Source organism: Mus musculus, chromosome 13 (assembly GCF_000001635.26).
Source record: "Mus musculus strain C57BL/6J chromosome 13, GRCm38.p6 C57BL/6J".
Lineage (NCBI taxonomy): Eukaryota > Metazoa > Chordata > Mammalia > Rodentia > Muridae > Mus > Mus musculus.
Window position 1 is genome coordinate 77895018 of NC_000079.6, and position 24034 is coordinate 77919051.

General features: G+C 35.9%; 1 protein-coding gene across 12 annotated transcripts in view; it reads left to right on the plus strand.

The window, feature by feature from the left end:
• The window catches only part of Fam172a (family with sequence similarity 172, member A), a 457564-nt gene that overhangs the window by 186341 nt on the left and 247189 nt on the right, over positions 1-24034 (plus strand). For all 12 annotated transcript variants that reach the window (XR_001780804.2, XR_003950473.1, NR_028109.1 and 9 more), the window contains one exon: positions 7637-7858. Coding sequence is in view for 9 of the 12 variants with exons in the window: in XM_006517352.3 (XP_006517415.1) it covers positions 7637-7858 (222 nt within the window). In the remaining 3 variants the exon portion in view is untranslated. The remainder of the gene's footprint in view (positions 1-7636; positions 7859-24034) is intronic.

The following is a 24034-nucleotide window of genomic DNA, read 5'->3' on the forward strand; positions in this document are numbered from 1 at the left end:
ATGACTATTATGTTTATGTGACCAAAGGGTCACAGATGGTAGAAAGATTTGTTACCATTAGGAAGTGTAGCACTTTGTGATTATAAAATTAATCTGTCTCTAAATCTGTTTAAAGAGTTTTTCCCATCTAATGAGCAATATAAATTATTAATATTTTCATGTTCTTGGGGACATTCACAGCCATAATTTTACCAACACAGCTGTTTGACCCAGTGACATCATGTTTTGCATATTTTTGCATTTTAATGAGTTAGTCATTTAAAAGGTTACAAAGAAACCATAACTCATAAGTAATTAAATTATTTAGCAGAAGAAGTATGAGAAGATCTTCTGACATAGGTTACTGTGGGAAGGAAAATTCATAGCTGTACTCAGTTGCACCTGTTTGTTAGGAAATAAATGTGTAGAAGCATCTCTCTGACATTATGAAATGATGCTACTTGTGTAATATGCAAATAGATATCACAAACAGTACATTTTCTTTGTTAAGGAGAATAACTACATACTATTACAACAATCACACACTTAGCTTATCATTTAAGGTTAACCATTCCCTAATGTGTATTTAGGTAGGAACATCTTAATATTATGCTTTCTCCTCCTAACCCCCTTCTATTTCTTGAAAAATTAGATGTTTCTTATAGTCTTTCCAGAGATTTTTACTCAAATCTTATTTGAAATTTACTACTGAATAGAAATATCTTAAAATGAAAAGGGAAGGCGCCTGAAGTATAGAATATAGGTGTACTCTTACCTGTACCAAAGATAATGCATCATAGATAGTAACTGCTTATTAAATAGCTGTTGTATAACTTCAGTATTTAATACCTTATTAACTCAGTGAGTATATCAAATTTTTTATGAAGTCCTCATCCTTTGCAAGTGGAATATAGGCAAGGAAAGCACACTATATCTGTGAGCAATAAAGTTATCTCAGATATGATAACTTTAGTTGGAAGGGACAGGAGAAGATGGCATATTTTAAAATACAATGATTAGTGTATACACTAGTTCTTTTGTTTTGAGCACAGAATTTTAATCATGTTTAAATAATATATGTATTAAAAAGTAACAACTTTGTGGATTGGTGTAACCACAAGTCTGTAAGGGACATTAGATCAAGTCAGGAACTGTGTGCTAGGCAATCTCTTTATGAAATGTAACACTTTATAGATGATTACTCCAAAGGTTACTGTTCAAATCATTTACCCTGTGTGTACTGTGGTATATAATTTGTCTATGGTATACACTAGTTCTTAAGCAGGTTTTATCATCGACTCAAGCATATGTTTATGTAGTGTGGTAGGGTCAAAGAATATTTGAAAGACTGTGAGCCACCAGGACCGCATGGTAGTTGATATTTACATACCTGTGTTATAATATATTTTAATAGGAAGCCATGGGAATATTGTTCTGAAATATAATGGCTTGCCTCATATGCAGAAGAGTAAATCTTGTAAGTCTGAAGATCAAACTCTGCTTTGGATCATTTAATAAAGGTGTGTCTGTAGGGCTCCGCAGATATCTTTAGGGACTTGAATCTGACATCAACTGGTCACCAGTTAGAATTCTTACTTCCTTTCACTTCAGTGTGTTAGAGGGTCAGTGTCTATTTGTGTTTTTTTATAAGCAGCAAGGCATCATAAAATTTCCATAAAGCTGTAGCAGTAAATCTTATTACTATCCTTAATAGTAAATGGTAATTCTATTTACTTTGTGGTGGTAGTGAATTCCTGGAATGCTTCCATAGATAAATTATTGACAAATACTAGAAATCTCTATGAAGTTTAAGCATTGTAGTATTCTAAAACCTAGGGGGTAAAGTTAGAAACAGATCAGGTGATATTACGGGTAAGAGCAAAGTGAGTTTTTAAAATAGCACTTTGGTGCCCTGGGTTGTCAGAACTAGAGACAAGTGTGTATGTTTGTCAATATATCTTTCATGTTTTACAGACTCCTAAGGGAACAAGGGAAGATACAATTTCACCTTTTCTGTGCCAAAACATTTTAATTATATCTCCTTCCAAGTACAGCGGTTCAGTAACCAAGGAGCTGACATTGATGCATGTGTTGATAAAGCTGCAAACATTCAAAATGAGATTAACAAAGATTTTGAGCAAAGGGTGACAGCTAATTTTGCACAGTATTCTGCATCTAATTCAGGCCACTGTAATAATAGAATATTTTATAACTGTTTTGTTATTCAAAATGACTTTTATGATACATTTATTTGTGGATATCTTTGTATCATGCTCAAGAAATTCTCTATTCTATGTTTTAAAATCACTTACTGTTCTAACCTTGAAACAGTATTAACAGGGAGAAGAAAAACTCATTGTGAGTTGCTTTATTTTTTTTCTTTATTTCTCTTTTAAAATTTTTTTTAGGTGTTAAAATCGCATCTCATCTTTGGAACTCTGGTTTACCATAATTAATTTTGAACATACAAGTTATAAGAGAGGTAGTGATGAAGAATATATGTTTGTGATAATGCTTAGTATGCAATAATAAGATGGACATGAAAAGTTATATTCAATTACTAAATTGATAAAACTATAGTTGCTTTATGCTCTTGGCCTCTTTTAAGCATATTTATTCTCCATTTGAAGGCAGTTGACAGTCTTTCATTTTTCTTTTTATTTCTGAAATTTTCTTTCTTTTCTTATTCACTCACTTCTCCATCTGCTTTCACTTTTGTTTGCTTGGGCCGTCTCTCATCCCAACTTGATAATGAGGAATGCAGTGTGACCCTGACCTCTATCAGCCCATGCATGACCTTCTGACTCTGCCATATAACCTTTGACCTTCGCTCTGACAGCTTGATTAATTACCCTGTGTTATGATTTATGAGTAAGTGCTATGTAAAAATAATAGACAACAGGTGGTCCTCTGAAAACTTTTTGTGGCATGTTTTCTTTTACTGACTAACTTGATCTATTTGAAGTATAAGGCTTATCTGGGATAATCTGTTGGTCCATATTACAGTTATTTTATACCCCATATACAGCATGAAAAATCAGGAAACTGCCAATTGAGGGATAATCCTGATGAATACTTTATAAAATATTTGTAGGGTGCAGTTACTTTAATACATCTTGAGAAGAAGCACAAACAGGAGTCAAGTGCCATTTCAGGCATTTCAGTGCCAGGTCACGTCTTGAGAAAATTGCTGAAGTAATGAAGGGGCATTTTCCAAGCAGACCTGCAGATCCAACAGCTATGTTTACTTTAACGCTTCACTAGTGACTTCTGATTGGTTGTCATGACCTCATCTCACTGTTGCACCTAGGATGTTGCAACAGTGACATATGCATACCCTTCTTGTGAAGACAAGAATAAACATAACATAGCTCTTTCGGAAGAGATGCTTGGACAGTTGTTTGTCCCGTCTAACTGTGGGTAGAGATAACACACTTGGAGTTTCATTTGCCTTGAGGATGAACACCTGTCTTCTCTCAAGTGAAGCAGGTAGAATACTGAACTTGAAGAATATGATTGATATATCTATGTAAAATGATCTCCTACACAGCTTTGCCTAGAGACCGAAATGGATAGTTCCATGGGTCAAAAGATTCTAGTGTGGCCCTTGACCTCTCTGGTCACATGTGGCTTTCAGTATTGGCGAGTTAATATGCAGAGCTGAGTACTTTCAGCTGCTTTTTTTTAGAGCCACTCAAAAGAGATTTTAAAAGCTTTAGAACTTGTTCCTATTTCCCCTTCTCTGTGTAATTGGTAGTTAGTATACAAACTTTTATATATCTTTAGTTTTTATAGTTTCATGTGGTGTGAAAAGTAGGCTCTTTGTCAGTTGTTTTTATACTTCTCTCTACACATTCATGATAAGTAATTTTCTGTGATTATTTAATTTCTCTAGCAAAGGTTCCTATGTGTTCTTTGTGTTGGGCACCACCTGTCTGTTTCAGCCTGCACCATTGTTTGCTGATTTAATGATAAACTATCATTTATTAGTAAATTAATTTTTAGTCTTCACAGTAAGAAGATTCTGTGTGTTTTATGTTAATCATAGCAAATAGTTAAGCTAAAAAATATGTCACATTTTAGCACTAAACTTTTGAGAGTATCAGATTAAGATCGTATAATTTAGAATTTATAAATTCAGATCTGAAACCAAAGTTATAGCTCCACATACATAGAAATGGAGCCTGAGGAATTAACCCTGCCCTGTAGACCAGTACTTGTCTTGTTGAATACTTTCTTGATCTAGACATCAAGTCAAACCTAAGAGTGAGTTAACAGCTTTGAGTGTGCTGTGTTTCCTGAAATGTTACATATTTTAAACAATTTGTGTAAATCATTGTAAAAGATGTTTGTAGCCTATGCAATGGCACTGTTAGATAACCACTTTGATCACTTACTCTTGTTAAAAGAAACAGAAGAGCTCTCCATGTGGGTTTGGAATGCTGAAGTTTTTTCCTCCTGTGGGACTTACATGTACTTAAAGAACTATTAAATATTAAAAAAAAATAAGCTTCACTGTTGCATTCTAGAGTCTAAGCCCATGTTAAAGAGGTTCCCTTGGTAAGAATAGCAGCACTACATAGTTCTTTATAGTATACTCAATGTCTGATTTTATCTTGTAGTTTTGTAAACTTTATAAAGATGATTGTGGCAGTCTTTCTACTTAGTTGTGTTGTTTAATTATTCAGAAACACTTATATTTTAATTTGGTGTATATTTTTATTGTTGAACTTGTAAGCTCTGTTTCAAAAAATTAATGGTTAATATATTGTCTCTGCTTTGTGTCACTTTATTTTCTTTGACACCTTGGCTCCCATATATTAGAGTTGACATTACCAACATCTTGGAATCTTACATGAAAGTTTTTTTAGGTTAACGTTGTATGTAAGAGAGCAGAAGACACAGGCCAAGTTTGGCTATACATGACTGTGGGTAGGGTTGAGATAAGATAGTGCTACTGTCTGTACTGGCTTTATTGTACTGTTTATAAACTTGTTATAAATTATCTATGTGAACATTGTATAAGCTTATTATGAAAGCCTTAATTCAAATTGCTAGGTTTTTGAATATCCAGAAATGTAATTAAATTTGTAACTGATTTTTTCCAGAAATACTTTTTATTATTTTGTGATCACTATCATTTTAATTAATTTGACAGTTTGAAATATCTAAAGGATAAAATATTTTCTAAATAATTATAATGATTTAAGATAAAAAAATTTAGTTGTTTCAGCATTTATTGTTAACATCTAAATTGTTAAATTCTTTATTTATAATTGTGGTGATTTAAAAATAGTATAATTTTTTTGTGCGGATGCTTCAGTGAAAAATTGACATTGTGCCTTTAGAAAATTGAATAAATGAAACATATAATTCTCAGTTACATAATCAATAAATTAGACAAATACTTCTTCTTCAATGATTTGTATATGTTTATTTTCTTATTTAGGTGGGACATCTCAAATTTCAGAAATTATTTAAAATGAACTAGGCCCATGGTTTTCTTTCTTTAAATCTAACTTCCTACAATGAGATGAAGCTGCTCAGAGGGTCTGATGCTCAGAGGGTCTGATCCTCAGAGGGTTTGATGCTCAGAGGGTCTGATCCTCAGAGGGTCTGATGTTCAGAGGGTCTGTTCTCAAAGGGTCTGATTCTCAGAGGAGTCTGATGGTATGGAGATAGGAGTTTGGTGATTAAGTTATATATTGGTTTGGTAATTACACTGGAGTACACAATGCTTGCACCTCCTCTGAAATTTAAAATTCCATATGGAATTTTTAACTTGTGTATAAGTATAAAAAAGCTCTGTGTGTGTGTGTGTGTGTGTGTGTGTGTGTGTGTGTGTGTGTGTGTGTCTGTCTGTCTGTGTGTCTGTCTGTCAGAAAAGACAGCAGAGAAGCATGACAGGAGACCACTTACTCACAGTACAAAATCTACTAAAGAGGCAGTTTTCTTTTTGGCCTGTGGTGACCTTTTGTGACTGTTCCTCACACCAGCAGCAGTATACTGCATGTCCACATTTCACCATGGTTAGCAGAGTGTAACAGGGCTCTTTAACTTACTGTGGTGGGAGGAGAAGTTCCAGGTGAAATTTGAGAAGGGTGTGAAAAGTTGTAAGAGCCACAAGGAAGAGAGCTAGGGACTTCCTTCAAATGTGATTTTAATAATTAGTCAAGTGTGTCCAACTGTAGAAAATCACCAAGTGACAATCTGTCTACCTGACAGTGAGCACAATGAATTACAAGACTTTTGAATAGCTCTACAGATTAGAATAAAGCAGACCCAAATAAAGTGTCTTTTGTTGGTAAAACTTTTGACTCAACAGCTAACAGACTTAAAAAAGAAAGCATGCAACATCTCTCTTTCTTTAAAGTAAAATGTTTTAATTTTTAAAACTTTATTGGTGATTAATAAAAGAGGCAAAAAGTATTATTGAAGGATCTGAAGGGTGTGTGGCATTTTTTCATCACATAGGAATATAGTGTTAGTTTCCAATGTGTAAAAGGATTATATCTTAATTAATAGTACTATCACAAGACCAGAACTTTAGTGATCTTGAAATTTCCAAACCAGTAATTGTTTTAGTCAATAATATCCTTTGACTAGGCAGGCATTAAAAATGGAAAGAGTTATTCCAGTGAAGTCTACAGCTAGTTCAGGAGGTAAAAGGCCAACACCGCTGCATAGCATTCTTAAAAATAAGAACTTGGGTCTATGTCAATATTGATCTTATGTTTGGTTTTGTTGTTAAAAATTTGAGTTGATGATCTTCATGTAGAAAATTTTATGATTATAGTTTTAAAAACTACATTTGTTTTTAGTAGTTTTAGGGATTTTTACAAACTTTTTTTCCTGTTGTTCTTGTGGTTTTGCTATAGTGTATTATATTTCTAGATACCACCTTAAAGATAAGGGCAGAATTAGGACATTTACAAAACTGAATAGAAAAGACATAGAATTGGGAGCAAACAATTTTACTCCTTAAACTTGATAGTGCTTGCTGTGTTTCTAAGGTTTAGATTAGTTCATCAATTGAACCTTAATGTCCTTTTAAAAAAAAAAAATGTAACTGCAGAAATGTTTGCCTTGTGAGGAGTGAATAAGGAAGGAAAATGTGTGTTTAAAATCTAAAGCCCTAATAGCTCAAAACATTGTGTTTTTAAACTGTAGAACTTAGATTTTCAGGACAAGGATACTAGTTCTTAAACAAGGCAGCGTGTTACTGTGGCCTTAGCAAATTTTAAGATTAAACAGTTTCTACTCATTGTTTGGTTGGTTTATATTGCTCTCTGAGGTTTTTTTTTAGTCTTTCTGGATGGAAAGAGAATAAGATCCAAGGTACATAGGTGATATAGTTTTCTCAACATTATACAGAATGTGATTTGAATGTATCCTTGTGTGATAAATTCTTTTAACTACACTTCAAGTAGATTATGTTTTATTTAAAATTCATTATTTTTCTCTGTAGCAATTATGTCCATGTATTTTATTCTAATAGATAATATATGCTTATTTGTGCAAACAGCTTTAATCTTTAAAATATTTTAGTTACTTGAAAATATATTAAACTACCTTTCCTAATGTTTTAGGACTATCTTCATGAATTGAAATAAATTCTGATATTTAATTGTAACACTTTTTTTTTATTTCAAAACAGGAAGGGTATGGAGTCATCGTCCTGAACCCAAATGAAAACTATATAGAAGTGGAAAAGCAGAAAATGCATAAACAGTCATCATCTTCTGATGGTACAGATGAGCCAGCAGGGAAGCGGGAAAGGAGAGATAAGGTCTCCAAGGAAACAAAGAAGCGTCGTGATTTCTATGAGAAGTACCGCAACCCTCAAAAGGAGAAAGAAATGATGCAGTTGTTTATCAGGGTAAGAAAGAGAAAAAGTCTCTTTTTTGTTCTTTGGTTTTCTCAGGATTTCATTTCATTTCAATTACTTAATTGTTTTTGGAAGCTGTTGACTCTTTTAGTTTTAAGCAAACATTCATTTTTCATAATTACCTGTCTGCCTGGGTGGGATTTTTTTCATTTAAGTTACAAAACACTTTATAGAATCTCTAATGCAAATACTTTTGTCTTTAGTGCGTGTCATTTGCTGTTTCAAGGAACAGTTTCTAAGGTCTTAATATGATGTTTGCAAAAGGAAGAAACCTTTTTAATTCACTTCTCCAGCACATATTAATGTGTTATGAGAATAAATATAGCAGAATGATTTTAAAGCAAGATATAAGACTGTCACCATCTCAGGTGACAGTTTCCAGCAGATGATGTGTGTGACCACCTATCCACCCGCAGTGAGGAGGAAAGCAACTCATACTTCAATGCATATCTAAGCTCAGAGCATCCTGATGCAGTGTGATGAGGAGAACAGCATTGGTGTCTGACTCGTCACACAGAGTGAGCAGTTGGCTCTGTAGCACAGCATCATGGAATCAGCCCTTTCAGTGGCGCCACCCACGCACATTGAATTTTGTACTGATACACATGAACGTATTTGCACTTTGGTGTCTTCTTTTATGATACATTTTCTAAGTGTTTTTGTTTGCTAGAATTTAACAGTTGAGTATGAAAAAATGCTCCTATTGAGGGAAGATAGCAAGTTCGTATGTTCTTTAAAGTTCAATGGCTCAGTGCACTTAAACTTTAAAATCAATATTTTGTGTTTATGGAGAGGGTTGGGGATGAGACGAGGGTCACAGGTACCCCAGATTTGCCTGGAACTTGCCATGTATCCCAGGCTTCGCTTAAACTGGAGTATAGCTCTTCTCTTTCTCAGCTGACATTACAGTGGGACTAACCAGGCCTGGCTCTACCCTGTAGAGTATTAGCAACATTCATGTTTATATTTACCCTATATTAAAGATTATTAATTAAATACTTCATGCTATATTTGAAGGAAATGCATTGATTATTGGTTTTAGTTATTTATTTTCTTTTAGGTCATGATGGTCTTTCTTGTTGTAGAAGTTGAGATTTAATACTAATGACCAGTCATGCATAAATTCTCAAGACACTGAAAACAGTGCCTTGACCAGAATACACAGACTGTATGAGTCAGAATATTTATGTACAGTGTAATATTTCAAATTTTGTAAATCCTTCTACTGTTTAATACTCATTGGAAATAATTACTCAATATAGAGTCTCTAAGTATTCTGCTTTTCCTACTGTAGATATATAATGTCTTTGTACACCTACATCAAAGTTGTGATACTAGCCTGTAGGTCAATCTGTTGTCCTTAGATTCTTGCCATATCATCCAATCAGTAAAGCACCATTTATAGCAAAGTTTGTCTCTTATGCAGATTCTAAAATTTAATTTTATGAGGCCTTTTACTACTCCAGCCATAGAGTCTCCATGTGTGTATGTGAAAGACGAGCAGCACAGTGGTGTGCTTATTTCTTCCTTATTGGCTTGTAATTTCTACAGATTAAGAAGTGCCTCATGCACCTACTTGAAGAGTTCCTCTCCCTTTGTCTTTGCATTTTCTCTTGCCACATTGCTTGGGTGCTGCCCCACCCACCTCCTCGATGGTTTTGTATGTATATGTTTTCTTTACTTTCTTCATCTCTGCTTCTCAATACTCTATTAAGACTTGGTCTTTTTTGGTTTGTCTTTTTACTTTAGGTTTAATTGTTTTATACTTTTAATATACTAGCTATTTCTACTTCTTTTTAAAATCTTGTTTATTTATTTGTGGAGGAAGAGTGGACGATTGGCTTTTTTGTTCCATTTGCCCTAAATGAAGTTCTCATATTCAAACACTTACCAGATTTGTATGTGAATCTTTGAGTTAATAACATATTTTCTTAACACTGTTTCTCACCTAGGATTGTGCATAATAGCATTTGTACAATGAAAGACTCCAACACACTTCATTTTATAATGGGAAAGAGATGTCTCATTGGATGTATAGTGCATCCATGTGTATTGGATTCTCCTCTGTTCTTTGAAAGATTCATACTATAAGTTTTGATCATATTCTCCAACCCTGAACTCTTCTCAGATCCACCTACCCAACCTCATATCCTTGGATTGTAATAACCCATAAGGACCAATTAATGCTGCCCATATATATGTGGATGTGTGATATTCCAGTAGAGTATGGTTGACTTACTGGCATGTACACACTTAAATAAAACTGTGTCTCCTTTCCCAGCAGCTAATGCTTACCAGTAGCTCCATTGCTAGGGGTAGAATTTCATGCCCAAATTCCATTAATATAATGGGATTTGGTCTGGCTTGGTTTTGCTCGAGTTTTGCATAAGACCTTGTATCTGTCCAAACTTATGTTCTTGACCCTATAATTGTGCAGGGCGTGGGTTTCATCCTATGTAGTAGGTTTTAAGTCAAATCATACATTGGTTGGCTACATTACGTGAACTGATGCACTGGCTACTGTTTAGGATCATATAGCTAGGAAATGGAAGTAATTATGATGGACTCTTTGTTCCCATATATCTATACCATACTGTTCTGCCCAGAGAAAGCAAACTATAGAGCTGAAACATGAAAATTGAATCACATGTGGTAAAAGTGTGACATGGTATGGCCATATCTGGTGGTGATAAAGATTGATTCTTTTAAAAAATTACATTTTTTAGGATTTATTTATATTTTAATTATATGTGTGTTGATGATTTACCTGTGTGTGTTATATATGTACTTGTGTATGTTCAGTGCCCTAGTGACCAAAAGAGGGCATCAAGGCCTCTAGAAATGGAGTCATAGATGGTTCTTAGCCACCATGTGGGTGCTGGAAACTGGACCCTGATCCTGTATTTGAACAACAAATACTCTTAACCTTAGCAGTTTCTTCACTATGTGTGTGCATGTGTGTGTGTGTGCATACATGCCCGTGTATGTGTATGCTTGTGGGTACACACATGCCACGTCATGAATGTAGAAGCCCGAGGAGAACTGTGGAAAGAAGATTCTCTTCGACCAAATGGGTCTTGGGTATTAAACTCAGGTTTGCAGGCTTGCCAGCCATTTGCTTTGCCCATTGAGCCAGCACACTAGCCTTAACAAAGACTTCTGGCCAGTTATAAAGAATAAAGACATATGGTTTTGCTTAATTGGATAATTAATATTGATTCAGACTTATAGATAAGTAGACTGTGATCAAGATAGTATGAACTCTATGGGGACCAAAATCGTGGACTGTTTCACTTAGTGCACTATCCACTGACCCTAGAAGAGGTCCATCCTAACATATATGTGTACAATAGAGTCTTCTGAATGGCTTTTGAATACAATGATGCAGCCATTAATTAAAATCCCCAGGTATACTTATTTGCTTTATGAAAAAATGTACACTGCTAAAGTATACGGCTTGCTTTTTCCATATGGTTGCATTTTAACTAAAACAAATAAACAAAAACTATATTATTAGCTTCCTATCCAGTCCAGTGTCCAAGATAAGATTCTAAAAATTAAGTAAAGGAGTTACAAAGACAAAGTTTGGAGCTGAGATGAAAGGATGGACCATGTAGAGACTGCCATATCCAGGGATCCACCCCATAATCAGCATCCAAACGCTGACACCATTGCATACACTAGCAAGATTTTATCGAAAGGACCCAGATGTAGCTGTCTCTTGTGAGACTATGCTTGGGCCTAGCAAACACAGAAGTGGATGCTCACAGTCAGCTAATGGATGGATCACAGGGCTCCCAATGGAGGAGCTAGAGAAAGTATCCAAGGAGCTAAAGGGATCTGCAACCCTATAGGTGGAACAACAATATGAACTAACCAGTACCCCGGAGCTCTTGACTCTAGCTGCATATGTATCAAAAGATGGCCTAGTCGGCCACCACTGGAAAGAGAGGCCCATTGGACACGCAAACTTTATATGCCCCAGTACAGGGGAACGCCAGGGCCAAAAAGGGGGAGTGGGTGGGTAGGGGAGTGGGGGTGGGAGGGTATGGGGGACTTTTGGTATAGCATTGGAAATGTAAATGAGCTAAATACCTAATAAAAAATGAAAAAAATTAGGTAATATTTCATTAATATCATTAGTATTTTAAGATTTATTATTGATGGATTTTTTCATAATTGAATATATAAAATAGTATTCTGTTTTCACTTTTTAGCCATAATTGCTAAAATTGTGCTAAAATTTTGGGTGGAAGTGGAAATATTTTATCCTTAGCTTAAAGTTATTTCTGTTTCACAAATGTGCTCACATTGACCATAATGGTGTTTGCGTTACACATTTATTCTACTGTGTTCACACTCTTGGTACTTTGTCAAATATGTTACTTTGTTTTCTTTCTTTTCTTAATCTTGATTCTACCCAGATGAACTATTGCCCCCTCTACTGCTATTGCTAATAACTGGTGCTTACCAAAACTTCTGAAAATAACCACAAGTAGTTAGCTTTTTCACATTTCATCATTTGCTACTTTAGAGATAGCTCTTGCATTTTTGCCTCATAATTTTGTTATGATTATTGTTAGCATGCATTTTATTTTCCAATATTGATCTTCCTATTATCCTCTAAATCTTTGAGTATGCATTATACTTTTTTCCATTCTGTTTCAATCCTTAACAAGAAGCAGATAGAAGCATTTTTTCCAAGTAGTGCAAATTCCATACTAAGAGAATAAAGAAACAATTCAAAACTTACTAGAAGTTGAAACTCAAAAAGAGAGCAAACCAAGAAAATTAGAACCTGGTGTAGAGATAACTAGATAAACATGCCTTAAATATAGACATGAAGATTATTTATGTATCAAATGATCTTTTAATAATGATGATCTGTTCGTGGTAGTTACTGAGTAAGAGTAGAATACAGACAAAGGTAGAGTTGATGCAGTCATCTAACATGTGTTTGGGATGACTTGGCTGTCTCTTTCCTAAGGTGAGACTAAGTGTTAGGTGTTCTGATGGCAAGTAAAGATTACAACAAGTATACATTATGTGAAATTTTTAAAAACAGAAAAGTGGTTCTAAATTTGGAGATAAGGTCAAAAGATACATGGCCATTCCAAAACCGTCCAAATGTGAAGGAGACATGTAGAACCTTTGGAGAGGCTGCCATTGCATATTGAAGATACTTAAATGTGTGTAGACTGTTTGTTGGCATCCATCTGAAACTCCATTTCTTGACATGCAGGATCTTTGCTATAGTCTAGTTTTCTGATTGATTTTTAAAAACTTTATTTTAATTTCTTTCACTCTTTTTCACTTGAATTTTTGCAGTTATTAAGAATGCACCAACTCTGAGAAAACCAAGGATTTTTTTTTAAAGTAACTTTGATATTTTCAATTGAGCATGTTGACAGTGTGAGTGAGGATTGACAAATGTCACACTGCCTTGCTTACTGTTGTCCCTGTAGCCATTTCAGTGTAGAATCTAACAAAATGAAGTTTGTGTAAGTTCAGTACAAATATTGTTTAATACTTGAAACCACCTTATTTTCCTCATAAACGATGTCTTACTTATGCAAAATGCTTTGAAAAATAAGTACTCCAGATTTTGGAGTTTTTCTAATTTTGGGACTTTAGTATAGACTCATGATATTAAGTGCCATAAAATTCAAGTACTTTTGAGTAGTGACCATGTTACATACTCAAAAATTTGCATTTTCTTCTTCTCTGGTTCCTAATAAATAGCCAATATCTTTTCAAGTTTATATAAGTATCTAATATACATTATATAATATAGCTTAATTAGCACACATGTCTAAAACCAGAAGCTTAGTCAAGTGTGTTGCATTTGCTGAATGCCTGTGAGTAGGTGTGACTAAAGAGTGGGTTCTGTGGTACCTTTCTGATGCATGATGAACAGAGCATAAGGGATCAAAGGACTTACTCTTTCATGTAGCAACGTCCTTAACTATGAAATAATATACTTGCTATAATACATTATGGACTATTAAGGGGATTGATTTGGTCTAGGCAATAAACGTTGTCAGACATGCCTGGCAGGAAAACCTGCTTAATATGTTTTGTAATAAGATGGAATTTTTTGTTCTTGAAAACATCTGCCAACTCAATTCAAGAGTGAAGACAGAAAATGTCATCAGTTCTGTGGTAATTCTATAAATTTAGTTTCTCTTTGAGCAACACATATCAAGACATACAAAACTCCCAGTGTTAACCACCACTGGTTATAATACTTTGTAAAATGATGAAACAAAAACATTTTATTTTTATATAATGTGTTAATTAATTCATTATGAATTTTAATATTTCAGCTGATAAAATTTAACAAGCAACTTGCCAACAGATCATTTTTTAAAAGCATCTGTTTTTTAATGTGTTGGGTTGAGAACTGAGTTAAATAGCTAAATATGTACATATTCATTTTAAAAACCGAATTTCCACTCCCATAACTATGGACACACAGTTTTCACTTCTTGAACCACCAGGGGCTGCTGCTGTCCACTTTGGATTTAGCATTGCTTAGACATGAGCACTATATCCTTAGCTTTCTTTAGCCCCCAAATCCTTAGGAAGATGACCACATAAAGAAAAAAATGTTTTACCTGATAGCTCTAATAATCAGTATAAAATTATTTTTATATGTGTATGTGTGTACACAGCGCACACACATATATGCAACCTACTTCTACTACATGTTACTTATATGTTTTCAGGGCTGACCATTTGGTCTTTGATAACCAATAGATATAAATGTAACAACAGCTAATGAAAAAGAAGTCCATAGCTCAGTAGTGAAAGAACATGCCTTTAATCTCAACACTCAGGAGGCAAAGGATCCCTGTGAGTTCAATGCCAGCCTGATCTGCAAAGAGATTTTCAGCACAACAAGATTACTCAGAGAAGCCCTGTTTTAAAAAAATCAAGGCTGTGGGGGAGGGAAGGGAGGGAGGGAGGGAGGGAGGGAGGGAGGGAGGGAGGGAGGGAGGGAGAGAGAGAGAGAGAGAGAGAGAGAGAGAGAGAGAGAGAGAGAGTGAATGAATGAATGAGAACATGAATTTGAAAAGAACAAGATGGAGGATTTAGAGTAAGGAAAAGGAACAAAGAAATAATGTAATTATAATCTTGAAAAAATGCAGGAAATAATTCTAAATAGCTTACCTATTTTTACACACATGTGTCAACTTATATTTTTTCTCAAGAATTTGACACATGTGTACCATTAAATATGATCATTAATATGCCATTTCTCCCCTTAGGTACTCTCAGTCCCCCTCCAAGCTGCATGTCTTTTTCTCTTTTGATAATACACTAAATCCACAATTGAATGATTCTCCATCCCCCAACAACAATCAAGTACCAGTATCTCATTAGTAAAGGATAAAGGCTGGAGAACACCTTCCCCTTATGTGCTGGATTTGGGATGGCTTCATTTTTATATGGGTCTTGTGCAGGTAACCACAGATGCTGTGAATTCCATGCCATGTCTTACTTTAGAAGGCACCATATCACAGCATTCCTCTTCGAAATCCTCTGGCTCTTATTTTTTGTTTTTGTTTTTGTTAGATATTTTCTTCATTTACATTTCAAATGCTATCCCGAAAGTCCCCTATAGCCTTCCCCAGCCCTGCTCCCCAATCCACCCACTCCCGCTTCCTGGCCCTGCCATTCCCTTGTACTGGGGGGGATATGGTCTTCGCAAGACCAAGGGCCTGTCCATTGATGGCCAACTAGTCATACAACTAGTCCATCATTTGCTACATATGCAACTAGATACATAGTTCTGGGGGGCGGGGGGAATACTGTTTAGTTCATGTTGTTGATCCTCCTATAGGGTTGCAGACCCCTTTAGCTCCTTCATTGGGGGTCCTGTGTTCCATCCAATGGATGACTGTGAGCATCCACTTCTGTATTTGCCAGGCACTGGCATAGCCTCACAAGAGATAGCTATATCAGGGTCCTGTCAGCAGAATCTTTCTGGGATATGCAATAGTGTCTGGATTTGGTGGTTGTATATGAGATAGATCCCTGGGTGGGGCAGTCTCTGGATGTACCTTTCTTCTGTCTCAACTCTGAAATTTGTCTCTGTAACTCCTGGCTCTTATATTCTTTCTTGCAGGGGGATTGATATCAATGACCCATTTAGATCTGAGGATTCAGTTCTTATTCTGAGCACCTTGCCCAGCTATGAGTCTCTGCCTCTACCGCTTCCCTCTACTAAAAGTTACTCTGACACAGTGCTCTGGATGATAGGTATAAGCATAAAAATTTAGAGGACAATTTGAGAGCATAATGATTTAGTACAGTAATAACAGACAGGAACCTACCCAGTTGTTTACAGTTGGTTTCTCTGTGTCTTCCAGTAAAATTTGTGTTGTCCTCAGACCATGTGGTTGTTGTGGGGAACCAATTGCAATGGCCATAGGCTGTGTTTTTTGTGAACCATCTGGTACCTCTCTGAACAGTTACTCCTTGGAAAATTTTTCATGCTATTGGTTACCGTTTGCATTTCAAAACCCACGTCTTTGGGACACGGTATGGGCCACTGTCCAAAGTAATTTTCTTCCAGTATTTTTTAAATTTTTATTATATTTTAAAATTACCTTGCATAGGCTTTATCATAATACTCAGCTTTAGTTATCCCAGCTCCCCTTTCCTCTCCCTATTTCCATATCCGGTCTCTACTTTTATAATATCCAGTATTTATCTATCTTCTTATCTCGTGATTCTATGATCCTTCCAGTTAAAGTTTTTATTGGGTAGTAGGGTAGTAGGCCTCTTTTTAAAATTTTTTTATTAGATATTTTCTTCATTTACATTTCAAATGCTATCCCAAAAAGTCCCCTATACCCTCCCCCCACCCTGCTCCCCTACCCACTCACTCCCACTTCTTGACCCTGGCGTTCCTCTGTACTGGTGCATATAAAGTTTGCAAGACCAAGGGGCCTCTCTTCCCAATGATGGCCAACTAGGCCATCTTCTGCTACATGTGCAGCTAGAGACATGAGCTCTGGGGGTACTGGTTAGTTTCTTTAATGTATGTGGATGCCCTTGCATTTGGAGCATAGATATTCAGAATTGAGAATACATCTTGGTAGATTTTTATCTTTGATGAGTATGAAGTTCCCCTCCTTGTCTTTTTTGATAACTTTAAGTTGAAAGTCAATTTTATTCGCTATTAGAATGGCCATTCCAGGGGATCCAAACCATAATCAGCAACCAAACACAGACACAATTGCATATGCCAGCAAGATTTTGCCGACAGGACCCTGATATAGCTGACTCTTGTGAGGCTATGCCAGTGCCTGGCAAATACAGAAGTGGATACTTAGAGTCATCTATTGGGTGGAACGCATGGCCCCCAATGGAGGAGCTAGAGAAAGTACCCAAGGAGTTGAAGGGGTCTGTAACCATATAGGAGGAACAGCAATATGAACTAACCAGTACCCCCAAAGCTCGTGTCTATAGCTGCATATGTAGCAGAAGATGGCTTACATTGGGCCGATTGGCCAATTGGCCATCATTGGGAAGAGAGGCCCTTGGTCTTGCAAAGATTATATGCCCCAATACAGGGGAATACCAGGAAGAGGCCCTTGGTCTTGCAAAGATTATATGCCCCAATACAGGGGAATACCAGGGCTAGGAAGGGGGAGTGGGTGGGTTGGAGAGCAGGGTGGGGAGAGGATATAAGGGACTTTTGGGATAACATTTGAATCGTAAATGAAGAAAATATTTAATAAAAAAAATGTTAAAAAAAAAAAAAGAATGGCTATTCCAGCTTATTTCTTCTTACCATTTGCTTGGAAATTGTTTTCCAGCCTTTTACTCTGAGGTAGTGTCTTTGTCCCTGAGGTAGGTTTCCTGTATGCAGCAAAATGTTGGGTACTGTTTATGTTGCCAGTCTGTTAGTGTATGTCTTTTTATTGCGGAATTGAATTGATTGATATTAAGAGATATGAAGGAAAAGTAATTGTTGTTTCCTGTTATTTTTGTTAGAGTTGGAATTCTATTCTTGTGGCTGTCTTCTTTTCTGTTTCTTGAAAGATTACTTTCTTGCACTTTCTAGGGGATAGTTTCCTTTTTGTGTTAGAGTTTTCTCCTTATTATCCTTTGAAGTGCTGGATTTGAGGAAAGTTATTGTGTGAATTTGATATTGTCATGGAATACTTTGGTTTCTCCACCTATGGTAAATGAGAGTCTTTCTGGGTATAGTAGCCTGGGCTGACATTTGCATTCTCTTAGGGCTTGTATAACATCTTTCCAGGATTTTGTCGCTTTCATATTTTCTGGTGAGAAGTCTGGTGTAATTCTAATAGGTCTGTCTTTATATGTTACTTCACCCTTTCCCCTCAATGCTTTTAGTATTCTATCTTTGTTTACTGCATTTGTTGTTTTGATTATTATGTGATGGGAGGAATTTCTTTTCTAGTACAGTCTATTTGAAGTTCTTCAGGTCTCTTGTATGTTCATGGGCATCTCTTTCTTTAGGTTTGGGAAGCTTTCTTCTATAATTTTGTTGAAGATATTTACTGGCCCTTTAAGTTGAAAATGTTCCTTCTCATCTATACCTATTATCCTTAGGTTTGATCTTCTCATTCTGTCCTGAATTTCCTGGATGTTTTGAGTTAGGATCTTTTTGCATTTTGCATTTTATTTGATTGTTGTGCCAATTTTTTCTATGGAATCTTCTGCACCTCAGACTTTCTCTTCCATCTCTTGTATTCTGTTGCTGATCTACGGCTCCTGATTTCTTTCCTAGGATTTTGGTCTCCAGAGTTGTCTCCCTTTGTCATTTCTTTTTTGTTTCTACTTCCATTTTTAGATCCTGGATGGTTTTGTTCAATTTCTTCGCCTGTTTGGTTATGTTTTCCTCTAATTCTTTAAGGGACTTTAGTGTTTGTTTTTTAAGGGCTTCTACCTGTTTACCTGTGTTCTCCTGTAATTCTTTAAGCGATTTTTGTGATTCCTCTTTAAGGACTTCTACTTGTTTAGCTGTGTTCTCCTGTATTTATTTAAGGAATTTATTAATGTTCTTCTCAAAATCCTCTGCTAGCTTCTTGAGATATGATTTTTAAATCTGAATCTTGCTTTTCCTTTGTTTTGGTATATCCAAGACTCTCTGTGTTTGGAGTACTGGGTTCTGATATTGCCAAGTAGTATTGGTTTCTGTTGGTAAAATTTTTGTGTTTGCCTCTCGCCATCTAGTAATCTCTGGTGTTAGATGTTCTAGCTGTCTCTGACTGGAGCTTGTTCCTCCTGTGATTCTGTAAGCCTCTGTCAGCACTCCTGGGAGATCGGGTCTCTCCTGGAAAGACCAGTGCACAGAGTGCTGTGGAATAGCCACACCTCCTGGCTGCAGGTGTAGGCCTATAGTAATATTTCCCAGAAACTTTGTTGCTTCTGAGGTGCTCTCCTGGTGTGGATCAGCCTTACAAAGAAAATGGAGAGAAAATGGCGATATCCCCTGAGTCCAGGGGTCAGAGCACTCCCTTGAGGCAATGTCTCCTCTGGCAGGGAAGGTGCATACAGGACTGAGGATCACCTCCACCTCCTGGCTGCAGATGTAGGCCCACAGGTCCTGCAGGCCTGTATGACTGTGTCCCAGAAGTTCGGTTGTTTCTGAGGCCTGTGCTCTCCTCTTCAGACCAGCCCTAAAGAGACACTGGAGAGAAAAATCAACACCTTGTGTCTTATCAGACCACCATGGATTAAAGCTGAACCAGCAACATCAGAAACACCAGAAAGCCTACACACTCATGGAAATTGAACAACTCTCTACTCAATGATCTCTGAGTAAAAGAAGAAGTAAAGAAAAAAATTAAAGGCTTTCTAGAATTCAGTAAAAATGAAGTCACGATATACCCAAATGCACAATGAAAGCAAGGCTAAGAGAAAGTTCATACCACTAAGTGCCCTCATAAAGAAAACACAAAGTTTCATACCAGTGATTTAAAAGTACACCTGAAAGTTTTGGATAAAAAAAAAAAAAAAAAAAAGAAAAGAAGCAAGCACACTAAAGACAAGTAGAAGGCAGGAAATAATCAAATTCAAGTCTGAAATCAGTTAGATACAAAGAAAATAATAGAAAGAATCAACAAAACTAAAAGCTGATTTTTTGAGAAAATTAACAGGATAGACAAACCCTTAGATAAACTAACCAAGAAAAAGAAGAGAGAAGAGAGAGAAGAGAGAAAAGAAGAGAGAAAAGAGAGAAGAGAGAATCCAAATGAACAGAAACAGAAATGAAAAGGGAGACATCACAGCAGACATTGAAGAAATTCAAAGAATCATCAGTTACATCAAAACTCTGTATTGCAAAAAAAAAAAAAAAACAAAAAAAAAAACAAAAAAAAAATGAGAAATTTAATGATACCACTTACTGAAGTTAAATCAAAATCAGGTAAACTATCTAATCAGTCCTATAACCCCTAAGGAAATAGAAATATTCATTAAAATTCTCCCAACCAAAGAAAGCCAGATGTTTTTAATGCAGAATTCTTTCAGTTTGTCAAAGAATTAATACCAATATTGCTCGAACTATTCCAAATAATAGAAACAGAAGGAACGCTGCCAAACTCATTCTATGAGGCTACAGTCACCCTGATACCTAAGCTACATAAAGACTGAACAAAGAACAAGAACTTCAGACCAGTATCTCTTATGAACATTGATGCAAAAATACTCAATAAAATACAAACTAAGTCCAGGAATACATCAAAACCATCATTCACTATGATCATGTAGGCTTCATCCCAGGAATGCAGGGGTGGTTCACTATATGGAAATCCATCTAAGTAACCCAACACATAAACAAACTGAAAGCAAAGAAATCACATCATCATCTAAGTAGCTCCTGGAAAGCCTTTGACAAAATCTAGTGCCCCTTTATGCTAAAAATAAATCTGATATTAAAAATGAAATCTGGGATAGTGTGTGTGCTATTCAATACAACATGCCTGCAATTCTTCCATCTCCTTTCCTGCAATATTCCCTTGGCAAGAACTCTAGCAGAGCTCTTTCCTGGGTTTACCTTTAAATCCTAAAAGCTCAAACATTATTCATTCATTCAACTAAAGAGTTTTTATTCCTATGGGTTATAATTTCTAGTGGTATTATAGTTTGGATATGAAGTATCTTCCCTCAAAAGGCTTATGTGTTAGGATGAAATTAACCTGGTGACATAATTTGTGAGGTTTTCTGGAGACTTGTTGAGTTGTAACCTAACTCAGGGGAACGCCAGGGCCAAGAATTGGAAGTGGGTGGGTAGGAGAGTGGGTGGGAGAGCCTGTGGGGGACTTTTGGGATATCATTGGAAATGTAAATGAAATAAATACCCAATTAAAAAATAAAAAAGATTGGACCCCTTGCAGTTGACTTGCTTCTGGCTTCTTCATGTCCTGTTTTCTTCTGCTCCCCTATACCATATGCTCCAACTACCATGGGATTCTGAACAATCACCCGGGGTAAGATGGATGTTGGGTGAATCTACTGAAACAGGAGATTGAATAAAGATTTTTTTTTCGAGTACTAAGAAGAAAATTCATACCACTAAGTGTCTTGGTAAAGAAACTTGAGAGATCTTACATTAGAAACTTAACAGCACACCTGAGAGTTCAAGAACAAAAAGAAGTAAACACATCCAAGAGTTGACAGCAGGAAATAGTCACATTCAGGGCTGAAATCAACCAAATATAAACAAAGAGAATAATACAAAGAATCAATGCAACCAAAAACTGAGAGAATCAACAAGATAGATAAACACTAGCCAAACTAACTTAAGGGTCCAGAGGCAGTATCCAAATTAACAAATCAGAAATGAAAAGGGAGACATAACAACAAAAATGGAGGAAATTTTAAAAAAATCATCAGATCCTACTACAAAAGCCTATATTCAGCAAAACTGGAAATTCTAGATGAAATGAATCGTTTTCTAGACAGGTACCACATACCAAGTTATATCACGAACAGGTAAACTATCTGAACAAGACCATATTCCATAAGGAAATAGAGGTCATTAAAAACCTCCCAACCAAAAAAAGCCCAATACCCAGACAGATTTAGTGATGATTTCTACCAAACCTTCAAAGAAGACCTAATACCAATAGTCCTCAAACTATTCCATAAAATAGAAACAGAAGGAATGCTACCTAATTCGTTCTATGAAACCAAAATTACCTTGATACCTAAACCATACAAGGACCCAGCCAAAACAGAGAACTTCAAACCAATCTCATTTACAAATATCGATGATAAAATAGTTAATAAAATTCTTGCAAACCAAGAACACATCAAAACGGCATTCACCACGATTAAGTAGGCTTCATTCTAGGGATGCAGCGATGGTTCAACATATGGAAATCCACCAATGTAATCCATTATATAAACAAACTCAAAGACAAAAACCACATGATCATCTCACACTCAGCTCCTCCTGCATCTTGCCTGCCTATGTGCTGCCCCTCTCCCACCTTGATGATGATGGACTGAACCTCTAACCCTGTAAGACAGCCCAATTAAATATTGTCCTTTATAAGACTTGCCTTGATCATGATATCTATTCACAGCAGTAAAATCCTAACTAAGACACTATGTTAATCCTGTAAATCCATGAGCATGGGAGATCTTTCCATCTGAGGTCTTCTTTGATTTCTTTTTTTTTTTTCAGAGACTTGATGTTCTTGTCATACAGATCTTTCACTTGCTTGGTTAAAGTCACACCAAGGTATTTTATATGATTGTGACTAGTGTGAAGGGTGTCGTTTCCCTTATTTCTTTCTCATCCTGTTTATCCTTTGAGTAGAGGAAGGCTACTGATTTATTTTAGTTGATTTTATATTCACTTTGCTGAATTTGTTTATCAGCTGTAGGATTTCTCTTGAAATTTTTGCGGTTACTTATCATATCTGCAAATAGTGATATCTTGACTTTCTCCTTTCCAATTTGTACCCCTTTGATCTCCTTTTGTTGCCTAATTGATCTGGCTAGAACTTAAGAGTACTATATTGAATAGATTGGGGGATAGTAGGTAGCCTTGTCTTGTCCCTAATTTTAGTGGGATTGCTTCAAGTTTCTCTCCATTTAATTTGATGTTGGGTATTGGTTTGCTATATATTGCTTTTAATATGTTTATTTATGAACCTTGAGCTCCTGATGCCTACAGTATTTTAACATGAAGCGGTTTTGTATTTTGTCAATGATTTTTCATCATCTAATGAGATATTCATGTGTTTTTTTTCCCTTTGAGTTTGTTTATATAGTTAATTACCTTGATGGATTTCTGTATATTGAACCATCCCTGCATCCCTGGGATCAGGAATGCCTACTGGATCAAGATGAATGATTGTTTTGATGTGTTCTTGGATTTGGTTTGTGAGAGTTTTATTAAGTATTTTCGCATTGATATTCATAAAGGAAATTGGTCTGAAGTCCTCTTTCCTTGTTGGGTCTTTGTATGGTTTAGATATCAGGGTAATTGTGATTTTATAGAATTCTGTTTCTATGTTGTGAAATACTTTGAGTAGTATTGGTATTAGGGTTTTTTTTTTTTTAATGGTCTGGCCTGATAAAATTCTGCAATAGAGCCACCTGTTTCTGGGTTTTTGTTGTTGTTGTTGTTGGGAGACTTTTCAGTACTGCTTCTATTTTCTTAGGAGAGAACCAAATATCCCTATTTTTAAAAATGGGGTACAGAGCTAAACAAAGAATTCTCAACTGAGGAATTTTGAAGGGCTGAGAAGCACCTGTAGGAGTGTTCAACATCCTTAGTTATCAGTGAACTACGAGTTATAACAACCCTGAGATTCCACCCCACACCAATCAGAATATCTAAGACCAAAATCTCAACTGACAGCACATGCTGGCAAGGATGTGGAGAAAGAGAAGCACTCCTCCATTGCTGGTGGGACTGCAAGCTGGTAAAACCACTTAGGAAATCAATATGTCAGTTCCTCAGAAAATTGGAAATAGTTTCACTTGAAGACCCAACTATACCACTACTGGGCCTATATCCAAAAGATGCTCCAACATATAACAAGGACTAATGTTCTCGTATATTTATAACTTTCTGATTTATAATAGCCAGAAGCTGGAAACATCCCAGATGTCCCTCAACATAAGAATGGATACAGAAAATGTGGTACATTTACACAATGAGTA